This window comes from Lycorma delicatula, chromosome 11 (genome assembly GCF_047948215.1).
Source record: "Lycorma delicatula isolate Av1 chromosome 11, ASM4794821v1, whole genome shotgun sequence".
NCBI lineage: Eukaryota > Metazoa > Arthropoda > Insecta > Hemiptera > Fulgoridae > Lycorma > Lycorma delicatula.
The window spans coordinates 1,203,617-1,222,901 of record NC_134465.1 but is presented as its reverse complement, the minus strand read 5'-3'; the positions used below and the strand labels follow the sequence as shown (position 1 = coordinate 1,222,901).

General features: G+C 30.1%; 1 protein-coding gene across 2 annotated transcripts in view; it reads left to right on the top strand.

The window, feature by feature from the left end:
- Positions 1–19,285, top strand: part of LOC142332420 (uncharacterized) — a 47,252-nt gene that overhangs the window by 16,491 nt on the left and 11,476 nt on the right. For both annotated transcript variants that reach the window (XM_075378863.1, XM_075378861.1), the window contains one exon: positions 6,722–6,863. In XM_075378863.1, the coding sequence (XP_075234978.1) occupies positions 6,722–6,863 (142 nt within the window). The remainder of the gene's footprint in view (positions 1–6,721; positions 6,864–19,285) is intronic.

The window sequence follows — 19,285 nt, the reverse complement described above, 5'->3', positions numbered from 1 at the left end:
TAGATGTATATTTGTATCAATGTTATTTTCAGTTATTTGAATACCATCATCATCGGTTTCAGTTTCTCTGTGTATAGTTTGCACAGTTGAGTGTCGGTACAATTTTCATCTTCATCGCTGTCATCCTGATTCGACATCGCTGTCATCTAAATTTTCATATCTAGTGTAAATACTCTCATTTTCCAAAATATGTTTTAGTTCTTTTGCGGATAATTTCTTTTTAACATTAAATTGTTGTCATTTTGAGTGAGGTGGATCCAGGATTTCAGCTGTTACAAAAATAACAGAAAACCTTGGGACCTCAAATAATTTTATAACACCTAAGTATTCAATTAACACGCTACATAAAGGTGAAATCGAACTGAAAGGCCAACATAAATAGAATGCATTCCATATGATTTATGTATAGGCCACCAGGTGGTGCCGACAGGCCCTGATATAACTGCCTAGTAGCGCCAATTGGAGACGTGGCACTCAACATGTTAAAGACTATTCATTTTATAAAAACTGTCATTGTACTGTAATTTCTTCAGAGCAACCGTTGTTCAGCGCAAGACTCGAAACGTTAAGCGATCTGAAGTTCAAGATTAGCCAGCCCCATCTTAAAAATAGAAGTTATAGCCGGTTATCCATCTTTCATGTGGATAAAAAAGTGTATTTTTTCATGGTTCTTGACATTACCCGACAAACACAAGGGTCTTTGTGGTGCTTTGTTTCTCAATTTTTATTTTATTTTTTTTTTAAGATTTTAACTTTTTTGTGAACAACATAGTCTAAAGAATAGATTTGTATATAACATTTATTTACAGCTTTTCTCTCTGGAGTATATATATATAAAGATTATTCTAACAGGATTTCCTGGAGTAAGTCATATATCCAGGATATACAGGATATACATATATACAGGATATACAGGATATATACATATATACAGGATTTCCTGGAGTAAGCCCATCCAAAAAGTAGAGATCAGTCAGTTGTTGAAGCATCTGCCCTTGTGACTTATTTTTTACCATCAAAAAAGCAACTTCAAATGGAAGCTAGAGATGCTTGAAAGCAAAGAGCAAGTCTAAAGGAATGTATGTTGTACACCGTCGCACCTTTAAAGCTACTTTTCTCAACTATTGAAAACGATATCAAAAAGACTTTTTGTAGAAAATTTAATTTCAGATACTGCAAGCAATCTCTGAATTCAATTTGACCGACGGTTTGGCCATAGTAAAGTTAAATATCAGCAAGGAACATAATGCAGTTGTTACTGCGAACCATTAAAGTGATCACCGTTTTGAAACCGTGAAACATTTTCTAATGGCAATAGTCCTGTGTTCTTTCCAGGTATAAAAACTATTTCCATACAGAAGTTCAGCACTATCAGTCGAATAGTTTTTGCATAAAAGAGTAACAAACTTACAGATGCTGCTTGATTTTTATATATACTATTTATTTTTATATTTATATTTAATGAATAATTAATTGATAAGCGGTAGATAATTTAATTAGTTCTTAAAACGGCTCGACTTCAAAAGCGCTTTTATATTTTTACTAATATATCCTTAATCCTTAATTAAATAAAATTCATATGTACCTTCCATCACAGTTTGAAATTAACTGATTGTTTCTTTGGAAAAAAAGAAACAATGAAAAGCGGTATCGGTTTCAAACAGTTAGTTTTGAAAGAAATCATGAACGATACAAGAATTATATATATCAGAAAAAGAGAAACTCTCCAAAAATCTTACTCGCTCAGAAGATTTTGGTATGTGCTCTTTTGTTGCCCTGAAGACATTAAGAGTTTTACTAAAAATATCAAACAGTGTGTATACCCTTCTTAAACAAATTATAGTGATCAGCGATTCAAATTTTTATATATCTGGATATATATATATATATATAGTATTTTTCTGCTTGCATTGAGTAAGTGGAATAATTTATTTCTGACATGTGTGTGTAATACCATTTTTTATTTTTTTTTTATTTAGTGGCTCTGCTTGACGGAATTATTTTAAACATTTCTTTGAAATGCTTTGTATAGTGTTCATTAAATCAAATATTAAATGTACTGTTCATTTTATCGCTGTGTTTATTATTGCAATTACTACATGTCTTTTATATCTGACAAGTCAGCATTTATCAGTATTATTATTATTAATGTATCATGTATTTATTTGTTTTATATGTATGTATTAGTTTTTCTTTTATCAAATACATTTATAATTTTATTTATGCTCATGTTTGTTATTATTTTTTTTTTATTATTATTATCAAACGCATTTAATAAATAGTTTTAATTTTTTTTCTGTAATAACTGTTTCTGAATATCTTGTTTATTTAATTTTTAATCAAAACCATTCTCTATTGCAATGTTTTTCTTATTTATTTATTATTATTTTTTTTTAATGAAAGATCGGGCATCAACAGCTACATTCATTAGCCCGTTTTTCTTCATATTTTTTAATCTATTGTTATCTAATTCTTTTTTATTCTTTATAGTAGTATATTAATTTGCCCTTTGTATCGTATATTAAAAATATTCATTTTATATTTACTTAATTTATATTCAGTGTAGCCATAAAATATTAATTGGGTTTCGAACAGTTAGTTTTTAAACAAAACGTGAATGATACGTGAAGTATGTATATCAAAATAAGAGAAATTCTCCAAAAATCTTACTTGTTCAGAAGATTTTGTTGCCCTGATTTTGATGTGCTTCTTTTGTTGCCCTGAAGACATTAAGACGATATTCAACCTCTTGGCATATACAATAGAGAATATTTGGTGTGAAACTGTTTCAATGATCCATTTTTTTATCCAAATTTTTTATTTGAAAATAGAACACTTTTGTTTCTTTACAAAACACTACAAATAAAAATTCCTGGAAACCATAGAGGCCAAGTTATCCACTCTTCTACTCCAAGCAGAGTAGGGAAAAACCCTCTGCATGCTTTGTTTTTTTTGGGCAAATAATATCTCCTGAAAACTTGTAGTACCATATTGTTAGATCTATTAATGTGAGTGTACCGGATGAGTTTAAGATAAATGCTTTATTTGTGCAAAGTTTGAAAATTCAGAACGAAGAAATAACAAAGTTGAAATTTTTATTGAGTTTGTTCTTATATAGATGAATAATGCGCAGAAAAATTAGATTTTTATCCCAAACTCCATCGCAGACATTAAGACTCAAATTTTCAAAAACTTTAAAAATTTTAATTTTCAAAAATTCATAAAAAAAGAAGGAAACACTTATCGATGTTCTTATTCTAACTACGGTGTTCTTGGTTTCAAGGCTGATGAGCCTTTTTGTTGATCAAGTAAATAGACTATCAATAAAAGAGAATAATTAGAGAATTATTTTCATATTTGGAATAGATTTGATGTTCATTTAGCTTAGTGTACTTGTTTGTGTTTGGCTTTCGATAAAAATAATCATTAAAAATTTTATTTAGTTTTTATTGACTTATTAATAATAAATTTTCTCCTAATTAGATACTTGGCAGATTTTTTTTTTATTAATATAATCAAAATAAATTTATGTAAAATCTAAAAAGCATGTTTTCTGAATAAAATTTTTGGAACCACTGATAAAAAAATCAGTAATGCAAAACAGAAGGAAACCTGCACATCTTAGTGTAGTTTTTTTTATATCTTTTATACTCTTTTTAGTTCTTTATATTTTTTATTGAATATTTTTTTCTTTTTTATTGTATATTTTTTTTATTATTTGAGTAGGCTATAAAGTAAAATAGAAACTTCCTGAAATACTGTATGTGAGTTCTGTTCAGAAAATAACCGAACTTTATTTTCTTAATCTTTACTATTAATTTTACAGATTATTTGTCCTTGTTCCCTTCAAAATACTCCCCTCCCCAATTCACACACTTCCCAGCAGTGTTCCTACTTCGTGAAGCAGCCCTGGATAGCTTCATTTGAAATGACCTTTAAGGACCGTGATGAATTTGCTTTAATGCCATCGGTAGTTTCAAAATGGCATCCTTTCATCTTTGACTTAATTTTGGGAATAAGAAAAAATTGCAAGGAGTCAGTTTTGGTGAGTAGAAAGGTTTAGGGAGAACAGTCATCTGATTTTTGGTACAAAACTGATGAATTGACAAAGCCGAGAGTGCATTGTCGTGGTGAAGGAACCATGAGTTGTCTCCCACAACTCTGGTCTCTTTTTGCAAATTTTTTCACGTAACCGTTCTAAAACGCCTTCATAGTATGCACAGTTCCATTAAAATTGAAAAAACAGGGAACATCACTTTGACAGATTGAGAGTGACATGCTTTCTTGGGCCATGGAGATCCTTTTCCAGTTCATTGTGATGATTGAACTTTTGTCTCAGTGTCAAGCCATAAACCCAGCTTTCATCTCCCGTTACAATCCTTTACGTGAATGTTTTATCGTTATCGGTTTGTTCAAGAAGTTGCTAACAAACATCCACCGGATGTTCTCTCTATTGTTTGGTCATCAAACGAGGAACAAACTTTGCTGCAACTCAATGCATATTCAATTTTTCAGTCAAAATGTCATGGCATGATCCAGTCGAGATGTTAACCTCTTCTGCAAGTTCCCTGACAGTCAGTCAGTGATTTGCGTGCACCAGTTTGTTGATTTTCTCAATGGAGGTCTTATCAGTTGAAGTCAAAGGCCTTCCTGGTCAAGGGTCATCTTCAGTTGACTGATGACCACATTTAAATCTGAAAATGATTTGTAACATTGCGTACGACCCAGAGCATCTTCGTAATTTTTTTTCTTCAGAAATGCTTTAGATAGCATAATAGCAGCATCTTCCACTGCAACCTTTTCTTGTATCTCCATCTTGATTTTTTCCTCTTTTTTTATTCCTCTTACTACTTCCAGAATGAAGTATTAAGACAGAAGGAAGTATTCTCCAAGTTGACTAGAAGTCATGTTACTTTTGCTGCCATATCAAACATTAAAATCCTCTAAGTCTTTAATTTCTAGATAACGAAGCTACATCATCTGTAAGTTAATACATGGATACTTCTATTAAAAATTATCCCTCATGGTTGTATATTCGGTTACTAACTTCCTTTCCAAGCTCTAAGTTAAATAAGGGGATTGAAAATACATTTTCCCTCAAAACTGTTGCAGTACAAAACTTCTCTCATAGTTCACCTTACATTGTAATTCTACATGTTATTTCTCATGATATCATTTTAATGAGACTTCTAAGATGGTATTTTCGGAATCCTCCTTTATTCTCTGAAAATATTTTCCACCATCTCCAGCCTCCAAGCTATTTTACATATTATGCTCAGCAGCATAATATCTTTGCGGTTCTTCTCCTTCTCACGGGTGGACGGGAAGTTCCTTTATGCTAGTTATGAAATTATTAGGATAGGTGCAGCTTACCTTCTATGGATATAAAACATCTTTATGAGTTCTACCTTGTTCAAAGCAAATCACAACTGTGTGCCCCGCACGTCCAGTTGTTCATCATCTGCAACAGTGTATCAGGAGTGATCATTTCAAATGCTGATTGAACAGCATCTTGGAGCTGTTCATTGTTGACATATCTGCGTTTTTGGAAAATCCCATAGTGGATTGTCAGATATGGTGAGGTCAGGACTTTCTGCTGGCCAAGGCAATGGTGCTGGTACTTCTGATCCACACCTGATCAAGAGATTCGGAAAAATTTCATTGAGGTGTATGCGGACATTCAAAGTAAAATGCGCTGGAGCATCTTCTTGCTCAAATGTAGTGATGTCAGTGATCCCTTTTGCCGTTAATTGTGGAAGCAACCACTCATCGATTATGGATTGATTAACTGTGCCATCAAAAAAATAAGGAGCAAGGAGATGTTCAGCTCTCATCCCAGTTCAGGTCATAACATGAGGCAGATGGTGTTAGATTTCTTCACTCCATTTCACTTCATTTCTTCATGGTGAGGATTGTCTTTCGCTCAGAAAAATATTTCAGTTATGAGAGTTTCGATAAATTGCACACTCATCTGAGAACATGACATTCTTATTGTCACTTGCTGTCAGAAAGCGTTCGAGTAATCTGACATGCATAAAATCATCAATCAAGGTCATTGTCACTCAACTCATTAACTGTGGCTGGACAAAAACATTTAACTTTCAAGTCAAACGACTTGAAAGTTAAATGTGGGCTAGCTTGGAATACTTAACTCTGCAGAACATTTGTGCATTGATTTCATTGGTGATCATTAAATTGATCCCTCCAAATAGCAGCACACATCTCAGCTCGAGTGCTCAGCCTTGTCCAGAGTTTCGCATCAAGAACACTTCCCATTTCAAAAACTTTCTTCTCCCACGTCAGTAATGTTTGCCATGATTGTGACGATTTCCCAAAACGCACAAAGAAGTCATTCACAATGTTCTGCATTGTTTTACCAGTGTGTGGATGTTTGTAAACCTACACACAAGCTAACAAATGCTTTTTGACAGTGAACACACTCTTAACAGCCATCATTTCACACTTCTATGACTATGGTCATCCCACCATGAATGAACACACTGGACGATCCCCACTACAGCTTATCCTCCCTGTCTTTTCCAGCAGCAGTGAGCAGTATGAGCGGTGAGAATGGGCAGCAATAGAGCCTGATTAAGCTGAATTTATTACAGTGTAAAGGGACTTCCCATCCAAATAGTACACTGCATATTTTTTTTTATTTGTGTTTGTATGTCTGTGGACTTTCTGAATTGTAAGTATTAATTTTATTTTCTATTTACAGACTGAAGGTGATCAAGTTATTGATGGCAATTTTTTTGTTAATAGAAATGTTTCTATCAAAGGAGACCTTATTACAAATGATACTGTTAATGACATCCTGATACAGGATGTAGCTATATTAGGTGGAAACAACACATTTTCAGGTAAATTTCTTAAATTGTAATAGAACTGGATTGAACTGTACTATTTTAATATGTCCCTATTAATAATTATAATATACTAAGTTTTTTCAGTTATTCTCTTAAATTCTTGACCGAGTTGACTGAAAAATACTGGTAAGATATAAATTTAGAATTCGCTTTCAATATACATGAAAATTTTTCACTCGGAAAAAATTTGGAGCTAATAACCAGACAACTTCTTCAGTAGAGTTATTTTGCTGCTATCCTTAGAATCATCTTTAGCTGGTTAGAAACCCTTTCAGCATGCAGTCAAGTAGCATATAGGTTACTTTTATGTGTGTGTAAAGTGATCCCATAATCTGAAAAAATAATTAATAACTATCAGTTTTTTAATGTAAAAGTGAGCATAATGAAAGATATAATTATTTATAATGTTAATAATACAGGTCCATTAGAGTTCGACTGTGTTTATTCAAACAGTGATTTGGAAATAGATTCAAAATTTTATCTGGAATTGATGTAAAAGACTGGGAAAACAGAGCTGTTCTTATCGATAACAATCAAATCATATCAGGTAGTTGGATTGTTGATGGGAATATTTCATTTTCATCAATAAATGGAGAAGGAGATTTTAATAAATTAAATGTATTTCAATTGGAAAAATGAATTTTTTTTTGTCTTCAATCAATTGACTGGTTTGATGCAGCTCTCCAATATTCCTTATCTAGTGCTAGTCATTTCATTTCAGTATACCCCCTACATCCTACATCCCTAACAATTTTTTTTTTATATATTCGAAACGTTGCCTGGCTGCACTATTGTTTCCTTCTATCTCTCCTTCCAATATTAAAGCGACTATTCCAGGATGCCTTAATATGTGTCCTATAAGTCTGTCTCTTCTTTTAACTATATTTTTCCAAATGCTTCTTTCTTCATCGATTTGCCGCAACACCTCTTCATTTGTCACTTTATCCAGATATCTGATTTTTAACATTCTCCTGTAGCACCATGTTTCAAAAGCTTCTAATCTTTTCTTCTCAGATACTCAGATTGTCCAACTTTCACTTCCATATACTTTTAAAAACTTTTCCTGACATTTAAATTAATTTTTGCTGTAAGCAAATTATATATCTGACTGAAGGCTCGTTTTGCCTGTGCTATTCGGCATTTTATATCACTCCTGCTTCATCCATCTTTACTAATCTTTAGTAATTTTTAAAATTCTTCTACCTCCATAATCTTTTCTTCTCCTATTTTCACATTCAGTGGTCCATCTTGGTTATTTCTACATTGCATTACTATTCGTTTTGTTCTTGTTTATTTTCATGGGGTAGTTCTTGCATAGGACTTCATCCATGCTGTTCATTGTTCATTCTAAATCATTTTTACTCTCATCTAGAATTACTATATCATCAGCAAGTCGTAGCATCTTTATCTTTTCACCTTGTACTGTTACTCAGAATCTAAATTGTTCTTTAACATCATTAACTGCTAGTTCTATGTAACGATTAAAAAGTAACGGGGATAGGGAACATCCTTGTCAGACTCCCTTTCTTATTACGGCTTCTTTCTTATGTTCTTCAATTATTACTGTTGCTGTTTGGTTCCTGTAAATCGTTCTTCTATCTCTGTATTTGAACTCTATTTTTTTTTAAATGTTGAACATTTTATTCCAGTCTACATTATCAAATGCCTTTTCTAGGTCTATAAATGCCAAGTATATTGGTTTGTTTTTCTTTATTCTTCCTTCTACTATTAATTTGAGGCCTAAAACTGCTTCCCTTGTCCCTATACATTTTCTGAAACCAAATTGGTCTTCTCCTAACACTTCTTCCACTCTCCTCTCAATTCTTCTGTATAGAATTCTAGTTAAGATTTTTTTATGCATGACTAGTTAAGCTAATTGTTCTGTATTCTTCACATTTATCTGCTCCTGCTTTCTTTGGTATCGTGACTATAACACTCTTTTTTGAAGTCTGACAAGAACTTCCCCTTTTTCATAAATATTACACACCAGTTTGCATAATCTATCAATCGCTTCCTCACCTGCACTGCACAGTAATTCAACAGGTATTCCATCTATTCCAGGAGCCTTTCTGCCATTCAAATCTTTTAATGCTCTCTTAAATTCAGATCTCAGTATTGTTTCTCCCCTTTCATCCTCTTCAACTTCCTCTATAACACCATTTTCTAATTCATTTCCTCCATATAACTCTTCAATATATTCCATCCACCTGTCTACTTTGCCTTTTGTATTATAATTCGGAGTTCCATCTTTGTTTATTAGATTAAACAAAAATTATTTAATTTATTATTATTATTATTATTATTATTATTATTATTAAATTTTCATCTCCTTTTATGTGTTTAATTGCTTCGTCAGTTTTTTCGTATACACACTCTACCTCATCATCATCATGGGCGTTTGTAGGCACATAGACGTTAACAATCGTTGTCGGTTTAGGCTTTGATTTTATCCTTATTACAATGATTCTATCGTTTTGCATTTTGAAATATTCTACTCTTTTCCCTACCTTCTTGTTCATTATGAAATCTACTCCTGCCTGCCCATTATTTGAAGCTGAGTTAATTATTCTAAAATCACCTGACCAAAAATCATTTTCCTCTTCCCACCTAACCTTACTAATTCCTACTACATCTACATTTATCCTATCCATTTCCTTCTTTAAATTTTCTAATCTACCAACCTTTTTTTAGACTTCTAACATTCCATGCTTTGACTCTTAGAATGTTATTTTTCAATTTTCTGATGACTCCTTCCTTAGGAGTTCCCACCTGGAGGTCCAAATGGGGTCTAGTTTTAAACAACTATTTTAATAGAACTTTTTTAATCAACTATTTAAGCGATTCTGGATAGTGCATTAGCACTATTAAACACTTCCAAGTGTCATATTATATCAGACAAATAATTCTATTTACATGTACTTAAAAAGTAATCTCACTTTTGGGAAATGAAGGTTCATCTCAATGGAGATCCTTGACCTCCACTATTATATTTTTTGTGTTTTTGACATTTTTTAGTTCTATGTGACTTTTTTGTGATAATATTTATCACATAATATGCTTGGTTCTAACTTACTCTAGTGTATTGTATAATGTTTCTTAATATTTAAATTAATCTTCATGTTGATTGTCTTTTATACTATTCTTTTTAAAACTTTTTTTGTGTCATTCATATAATTATTTATATTTATGCTATTTTAAATTCATTATTATTATTATTATGTGATTTAGATGAATTATATTAATGAGTGTAAAGAAATTCATAATAGGACAGAAATTGCAAGAACACAACTATATGAATTGCAGAATTTTGCTATTTCACAGGAGTTACTTTTTAATAGCGATGTTGAAAGCATTCATGTAATAAAAGTAAGTATTTTCTCACTTTATTTAATGGTATTTATTAAATACCACTATTAATAGAACTATACTGGAACATAATTTTTACAATACATTCATTAATCTGCGGTTATTTGAGGTATTACTTGATAGATCCAATAAATAACTGATTGTGATACTCTTGTGTTATAAAAAAAACAATGTAGTTTTTTTTTAGTGAATTTGAAAGGTTGTATTACGAGGACTCTTTGGTTGTTTGGTTTCATTTCTTGTCAATGCTTGATGCTGGATAACCAACTACTGGACTTATAATTAGACTTACAGTCTGTTGTGAGGTATTGTAGCTAAAGAAAGTCCATAATAATAAATTAATGAATAAATAAAACATTTAAATGCTATTAGATCGAGTGAAAAAACTTGATTTCTAAAATACCACTGGGTTCGAAGTTTTACCAACATGTTTTTAGAAATTCTTTTCTTTAAATTTAAATTTATTTGAAAGAAAGTTGCTTATTATGTATTTTGTGTTTTCTTTTCGAGTAATATTTTAATTCTTATTTAACTTAATATTAATTGCAGTAGAGAATTAAAATTCAAAATTGTTTGCAACCTAAGTACAAAATGTTGAATTTTTTCGTACGTTTTGCTTAAACTATTACAGTAATGTAAAAGTAAAACATTAAAATTAATTGTGATAAAGTAATGAATACAATTCTTAATTAAGGTTAATGCTAATGAAGGTTGAGCACAACGTAAACTTCAGCTTAAGGCCAGTGTTGATAATAGTTGCATTTTGTCATCTTCACAGGAATTCTCATTAGCACAAGTTTCATTTTCAAGTTTTATATAGTTGCAAGTTTAGTTGCAAGTTGCACCGTTGTTTAAAAATTGAAATTCTGCTGTATCGTATCAATTTTTATTTGTTCCTTTAAATTTTCTCAATTACAACCTTCCTACCTGGGATCAGGAATTGAACAAAAATGATTTGACAATTTCTTTCATGAAAGATTGTGATTTTTTTGTAACTTAAGTATAGTTAACATTAAAAAGGATATACTTTCAGTTTTTCATAAGTCTCATAAAGAGAAACGTAACGCCTTTTTTTTATTATTATTAACTACATGTTATTAAACATTACTGTAAATATATAGTATACATGCCAGTACCAGAATTTTGATGATTTAAATCCTCCATGTTTTAATGTAATTTTAAATTCTATGATTGTTTATGCTGTTTTATAATACTAATAATAATAATGATGAATCGTGTAGATGAAATAATTGTTTCAGGTTAATGCAAGTATATTGTCATGTGTTTGTAGTTCGACAAGGATATTGTTAACAAGGATATTGTAGTTCGACAAGGATGTTGATATAGTTCAACAAGCACACTAAAAATTCTTAATACAATTTATTTACTCTTAAAATAATTTATAATATACAAAATAAGTCACTTATAAATAGCAAAATAGAATTCAGATTTTACCATATACCTAATACAAAAATAACAATAATACAAAATTAACAAAATTTTTAATAAAAAAAAAAAAACAAAATTGCTAATACAAAATTAATAAGAGATATATGATTTTAACAGATATGTTAATTTATATCATATATGTTAATAATATTTTAACATCTGCAAATCTGTAATTTACTTAACATCAAATTTTAGTAAGATATGATCTTAAAAATAAAATACATCTCAAAATCAAAATTCATTTTATGCAAGAATTATTTACTGTTAATGTTTACAAAACATAATTAAAAACATAGAAACTAGCATACACTTTTATAAATTAGTAATGAAATGAATAACAGCTTCTCATTATACTGCTTTTATAGCTTTGTGATATTTGGTAAGATATTTATTGAAGACATCGGTAATTCCTAAAAGGAAGCAAATAGGGAAGAAGTGATGATTATATTACGTAGATATTATAAAGTCATAATAATTCTGTAGTCAAAAAAAAGTCTATAGCTATATTTTGTGATAAGTTTCGGTGCAGTTTCAGATAGTTATCTCTTCATTAATTTCTTTGCAACTATGTATATGTTATATTGTGCTGTTTAATGGCTTTAAAATATCAGAATCATTATTAAAGTATACTAATACAATATCCTTGGTAAGGCATATTATCTGAGAGTCTCTCAAAACTAATCGCTTTTCTTCAGAATTGAAGCAGTAAATATAGTTGCTACTGTATGACACAACTGTGTCATACCTTACCTGTGTGGAAATTAATACCTCTTACATGGATGGTATCGAATCAATAATTAATATACATTTCTTATTTAGGTTTGATTGGTAAAACCTCAAACATTTTAAATAAATATTCTTCCACCTTAGAAACCATTTAGACAATAAAGCATGCCTACATACATCTTCTACATTCCACATTTCAGGCAAAGTGCCTGTTTTAGTAATTCCTCATATCATATGCAGTTTTACATGCAACTTTTCATGAGTTGTCCAGCCTTTTTACTTGCAGTCAGATTTTTTTTTCAAAAGTTTGCAGTCAAACTTTTTTTTAGGTATGCCATATTAGGCATCCTCATTAAATGGTTATATTACCTTTTCCATTGCCATTCACTTTTATTGTTAATGTCTTAAATTTAAAGAGCCATCACGTTGCTTATAATTTATTCTGTTCGTCCTAGAATAATCCTTAATGGGTTTAATAATTACATTTTCACTTGTTTTATAAGTTTATGATTTCTTTTCTTTAGCACCTAGGCATCACTATCATTGTCTAATTGAGAACAGTTAACTATACATATTAATATTTATGTTTTTATTAAATTGGTTTTTAAAAGTAAGCTAGAATAGTCTCACACACATTTATTTTAAGTTATTTTACTGAAATTAATCTTTTAAAGATTCATATTATTTCACTGTACTGTTAAATTTTATTTAAATTCTATTAAATAGATCACCTAGTGCAGAATATTGAGATAAGACATATCTTGCCTTAATTTTTCATTGTAGTACTTTCAAGGGATACCGCATCCTCAGTCATGATTGAAATAATTCTGTTATTGCATAAATAAGAAAAAAAATTTATACATTTTTATTATGCAATAACGGAATTATTTGAGTCACGACTGAGGGATGATAAATTATTCCATGTTCACCAGAAACTGACAGAACAAGAGCGATATGTATGCATGGATGTATTATCAGCCTGGAAGTTTTATAGTATTTCCAGCCTTTATTACATTTTTCATATTCTTCAGCTAATTTGTTTATGTTAAACAACAAAACATATCTAACTTTTACAATAATTTCATTCTGGCGAAAAAATTGTCAAATTTATTTTTAACTTATTTAAAAAATTAAACTTATTTAACATTTTTAAATTTATTTTTAACATTACATTGTATAAAAATAATATAAAAACTACTCTCCATGCTCCTTATACAAAAGTTAAACTTAATTTATACATATTATGGAGTTAAACTGCTCATTTATCTCTTCACTTTCTAGAAACCTTCTGAATTTTTTTTATGAAATAATCTCTTATATTATTAGTCTTCGTTAAGAAATAGATTATAAATTAATTATGATAATCTTTTGTTTTTTTTTTCTTTAATATTATTTATTACAGGTTCAAGAAGAAGATTGTTTGGTTATTAGTATTAGTAAAACCTGCACATTATTAATGTATAAATGAAAAAAAGAAAACGGCTTATTTGAGTTACTGTTTGAACAAAATAGAATTAATGGAGTGAGAAAAATAAAAGCCATAAACCACCAAAATGAAACATTTTTAATTACAAAATCTGCATCTAGTGTTAATTTATATAACTGTGGTAGTGATACTGATAATATTTTATGGAAATATTCAGAAGGTGATACACAGGTATTATTTTGTTTGTATATGTTATTAGTATTAACTAATACTAATTAGTTACTAATACTAATTTTCTCATTGTTAAACATGAGAAAATTTAGATTATCACATTTTATTCTTGTATTGTTAGGATATGAAGTTGGGAGTTAACTATTTATTTTGCCATCTTTGTTAACTAGAATGAAGAATGGATCTGATTTCAGGTAAACAATATTTTAGATAATATATGGAAGTTCTTTTCTGAACAGTTACTTGATCAGCTTCAATATTGTTTTCGTACTTTAATATACCATAGTAGATAAGCTTACAATTTTTAATTACTTTGAAAAGACCATCTAAGAAAAAAAAAATAAAGGTTTTTAAAATTCATCGATGATATTATTCTGTTAGCTAAAACTAAAAATGAGTTAGAAAGATACATATAAATAGCATAAATTCATTGATAGGAAAGGTATTTAATTTGAAATTAAAGATAAGAATAAAATAAAAGCAGTGAAATGTGACCGAAAAATATATATGTTAGAATAAAATGTAGACTTAGAAAATGGAAAGACATATTTTAAAAAATACTTATTTGTAATCGTAGATTTATTTTAAAAGTTTCTAAGGCAAATTAGAGATGATAGAAGTATCTTACAAAAATAAAAACAAAGCTTGTGGGCTGTAAATTAAGCCATTCAGCAGTATTATAAATTTGATTCGTAGAAGGAAATTAAATATTAGAATATGTATAATAGAACTATGCTACTGACCTTCATGGCAGAGAATTATCCCTCAGCGTTTCAGCCAGAAGATCCTGGCATTGAATTTCAGTCAGGCTTGGAATTCTACGAAACTAAAAAATTTCCATACTGTATTTTAATGCACAAGCTTCAAGATTATAGATGAATTAAGCATACAAAAACAGAAGATAATTAAGGAAGTAGGATATAATAGATGTGTGCCAAGACTAGAAATTGGCAGTAGATAGAAAGACATTTTTGGTAAATTCATTCGACAAGTGTATCATCAAGTTTCAGTCAAATTTGTTAATCCCACTATATATATATATATAGGGAAAGCTTCTTTTCCCTAAAAAGACAAATTATTATTAAAACTTAAGTGATAGGTTGTACTTTAAGATACTCATAATACATTGTTAGTTTATTATTGTATTTAATTTTATTTTAGAATACTATTTTTTTTTTTTTTAGTTACAGTTTGTTCAAAAGTTAACTAATTTGGGTGAACTCCTTGATGACAATGATAATGAATATTATAATGGAACTTTTTATTCTGTGAATGGTAATTGCAACTATAAAGCAGGTTTATGTAGGGAAGATAATTTAGGTAAATATTAAATTTAAACAGTAATCATAATTCATACATAAAATCATACTGTAGGAAAATAAAATATCACCACTTTTTAGCTTTCTCATTTAATTAATTTATAAAACAAAAAATGATTATTATTATTAAACTATTATGAAATATATTTTTTATTTCATCCTTCATTTTAAAGTAACATAAAATTAATTTAAACTTACAAAATGTTTACATTTTAATGTGTACAATAACATTAAAATGTAAACATTTTTAATTTTCTCATATAATTTTTAATTAGCAACTTGGCATCTGCAGCATGCTAGATCCACTCTGCTCTTTGGATGTGGATTTGTATAAATTCTGGTTAACAAAAGATAGTAGGTATATTTAACTGCTTGTAGCACAACCAGGCTGGGGTACCTTGAGATGCAGTAGCCGGTTCTAGCACAGTGATGTCACAGATACACTCACCATATGACGTCAAGGCGGAGGCCTTGAGTTTGTAATGTATAATAGAACTATGCTACTGACCTTCATGGCAGAGAATTATCCCTCAGCGTTTCAGCCAGAAGATCCTGGCATTGAATATTTCAGTCAGGCTTGGAATTCTACAAAACTAACAAATTTCCATATTGCATTCTAATGCACAAAAAATGATATTTTTTTTATGGGTAGCCAGTTCTAGCACAGTGACATCACAGGCTGAGTGTATCTCGAGTGGGTGATGTCACAGGCAGGTTGCCTCAAGACTGTCTATCTGTCTAGATGCAGAGAGCATGTGATGTCAGAGCAGTTGTTGCCTGCAGCTGTAACTCGAGGCAGGGTGCATATGAACATATATACAATCAAATAAAACACAATCCTAAATTATATGCAGTGTGTAAACTATAATTTAGGTTAACCCTCCATATAGATAGATATTACATAGTCTAACTCTACCATGGAATCACTGATGAAGTTATACAATTACATATCTTTCATAATCATTAAAAATTCATAAATATTTACAAAATTTTTTTCACTAACATTCCACGAGTGTTTTATTAAAGAACCACCCATTCCCTTGTTTTTTTTGTATCTGGTATTTGAATATGCAACATCAGTTCAGAGACAGATATTTTTTTATTTAGTTTGTTTCAATTCAGAATAATATTCAATTAAATCATCAAAAGCGCTATCAATAGACAATTTATTTTCCATGAAAAATTTTATTTCTTCCAATTTGTTTGATTTATAAAGATTTTTTCCATACGAAATAAATAAATCTTTATTATATTCACAAATTAATTGCGTAGTAAATGAAGTAGAAGTGTATTATTTATATAACTGTTTAATATCATCTTTTATATTATCTAAAAATATAATTAAATCATACTTGTCAGACAGATTTTTATAACAAAATACTAATTTACTACCATTATCAATTCGTTCAAAGTTTATGGTTTCTTGCATTCGTATTATAATGTAAATAATTTTAATAATGATGTGTTATTGATGTTAACATTCACTCTATATATATAGACATGTAAAAGAGTGGGGATTCTCCAGTTATTTTTATTTTTTTGTAATTAATGAGTATTGCACAATCTTCTTTAATGTATACAGTTATTTACTTACATACGGGGCCAATCTTCTTTAATTTATTGATTTATATGAAGAAAACAGAGTCGTGTTTTTCTGTGCTTTTTGTAGTAAATAGACGCTTTCATGGTGAGAATTTAACTAGAAAGTGGGGGTCGCTCTCGTGAAAAAAACCTTACATATGGGGCCGATTTCAGGCCACTTTTTAATGTATTCCCTGGCCCCGTATGTAAGGTTTCTATACTACTGCGGTACGTTTCAACCTTTTACAATTTTCAGTGTAATGCCCGCTTTGTTTATATTTTAGGGTCAATGATCTTTGGTAAATGAAATTGTGGTTATTAATTTTGGGGGGTCAAAGGTCAAGGTTAGTCCATGAGGAACATATTCTATCTACTTCTGTTATTAACCGAATTCGTTCTTGTGTGCATTCCAAAAATATATTGAATTTGAATGATTTTTCATGATGAAGCAATTGGGTCAGGAGCTCTACAATATTTTGTTTTAAACTTTGCATGATTATGTGTATGTCCTTTACTACACCTTGTTTGTTATTGTAGTAGTGTGTTACCAGATTGAGATCGAACGCATTTTCAACAGTACTAAATATTGCAGGTTGACATATATCTAGTCTGATTTTTTTCCATTTCCGCACGTTATCGCTACTGTCTAGGCAGATAGACCGTCTCGATGCAACCCGCCTGTGATGTCACAAGCTCGAGACACACCCAACCAGTGACGTCATTGCTAGAACCGGCTACCATCCAAGTCATATGACGTCACATGCTGGGGGGAGTAGTGGGGGTAAAATCTACGCTTCCACCCGACCAGGGACTCTGCACCTAGGCAGACAGACTGTCTCGAAGCACCCCATCCTGTGACGTGATTGTGCTACAACCGGTACGTGTGTGACTAAAAACATATTGTTACTCACAAAAAATAAATTTTAAAATCTTTTCTGTAAACCTGAGAGGCAAGATGCCTCTCACAGATTATGCTACACATAACAGCACCAGCAGTGCCCCAACCACCTCCACCATATCTAGCCTACCGTATTTGTTAGCTGTTATGTTTCTTACTGGAAAATTTATTTACTGACTCAATAAAATAGTAAAGCAAAAAATAAGTCACCTCATCTTTTAAAAACCAACCAAACCAAATAAATAATAATTTCCTGTATTCATAAACCTAAACTATGTTCTAAATGTTCATTGCAATTGAAATAAAGTTTTATTGTAGTTTTAGTGTCAAGATATTGTATAAAATATTTTTAAAAAAAGATAGAAACAAAACTAAAGAGTAAACCTAAAATCAGAGTCACTGAGAATGGTCACAAATAGGATTGAAAATGTTTAGTAAGTTTTTGTAAATTTATATTATAAAATCTGATTTGGTTTGCTGTAAATGTTTATATTTTATGTATATGGTATGTTTACACACACATATATTTGTATGTATATATTTAAGTTCTATTAAATAACCTGCTGCATCAGAATATTGAGATAAGATGTAACTTACCTTAATTTTTCATGATAACACTTTCACAGGATCCTGCATTCTAGGTCATTATTGAAATAATTTCATTATTGCATAATAAAAATTTAATTCTAAAATAATGAAAATTGCATGTTACTTTACAAGAGTGCTACTATTTATTGCAGTTTTTATAAGACCATCTCCCTCAAACACTGTCTGATGGTTAAATGTCAAATTGAAATTTTGTGTGTATTAATATGTGTAATATTTTCTAATATTTAATTCTGTCAGGTTTATTAATTTATAATTTTTTGAAACTTTGGTAGTTATTTCTAGAACTAAAAAGTCATCTAGAATTATCTTCGTGAATGTTATTACTTATGAGCAATAGTTGTCTTCTGTCATGTAAATGATTGGCCACATAACAACTTATTCCTGATAACCATTTCACCCATTTCATGAATTTATGAGGACCCAGATTCCTCTTAAAAAATTAATTACATAATGCCCTCTTTTTGAATGTTGATTAATAAGGGTATATAATGCTTAATGTGTTAGCACTAGAATGAAAACTTTCACTGAGGCCAGCACAGTGTTATTTGACCCAGGAAGAATCATATTTTTCCATATCACTTGTCCAAGAAAGCTTAAACCATTCCTTAACAATAGATTTGAAAAAAAAATTACTTTTTAAACATCCTCATGATTATGGGGGCGTAAATATTTTTCAAAAATTCTAATCTGAAGTTAAAAAATAAATACTAGTAGCAATTCTGGTAAACTTAAGTTATATTTTTTTATTGAAATAAAATTCACAATGAAATTTTTCATGAATGGTTACCTTCTCACCATCTGAGACACCTTG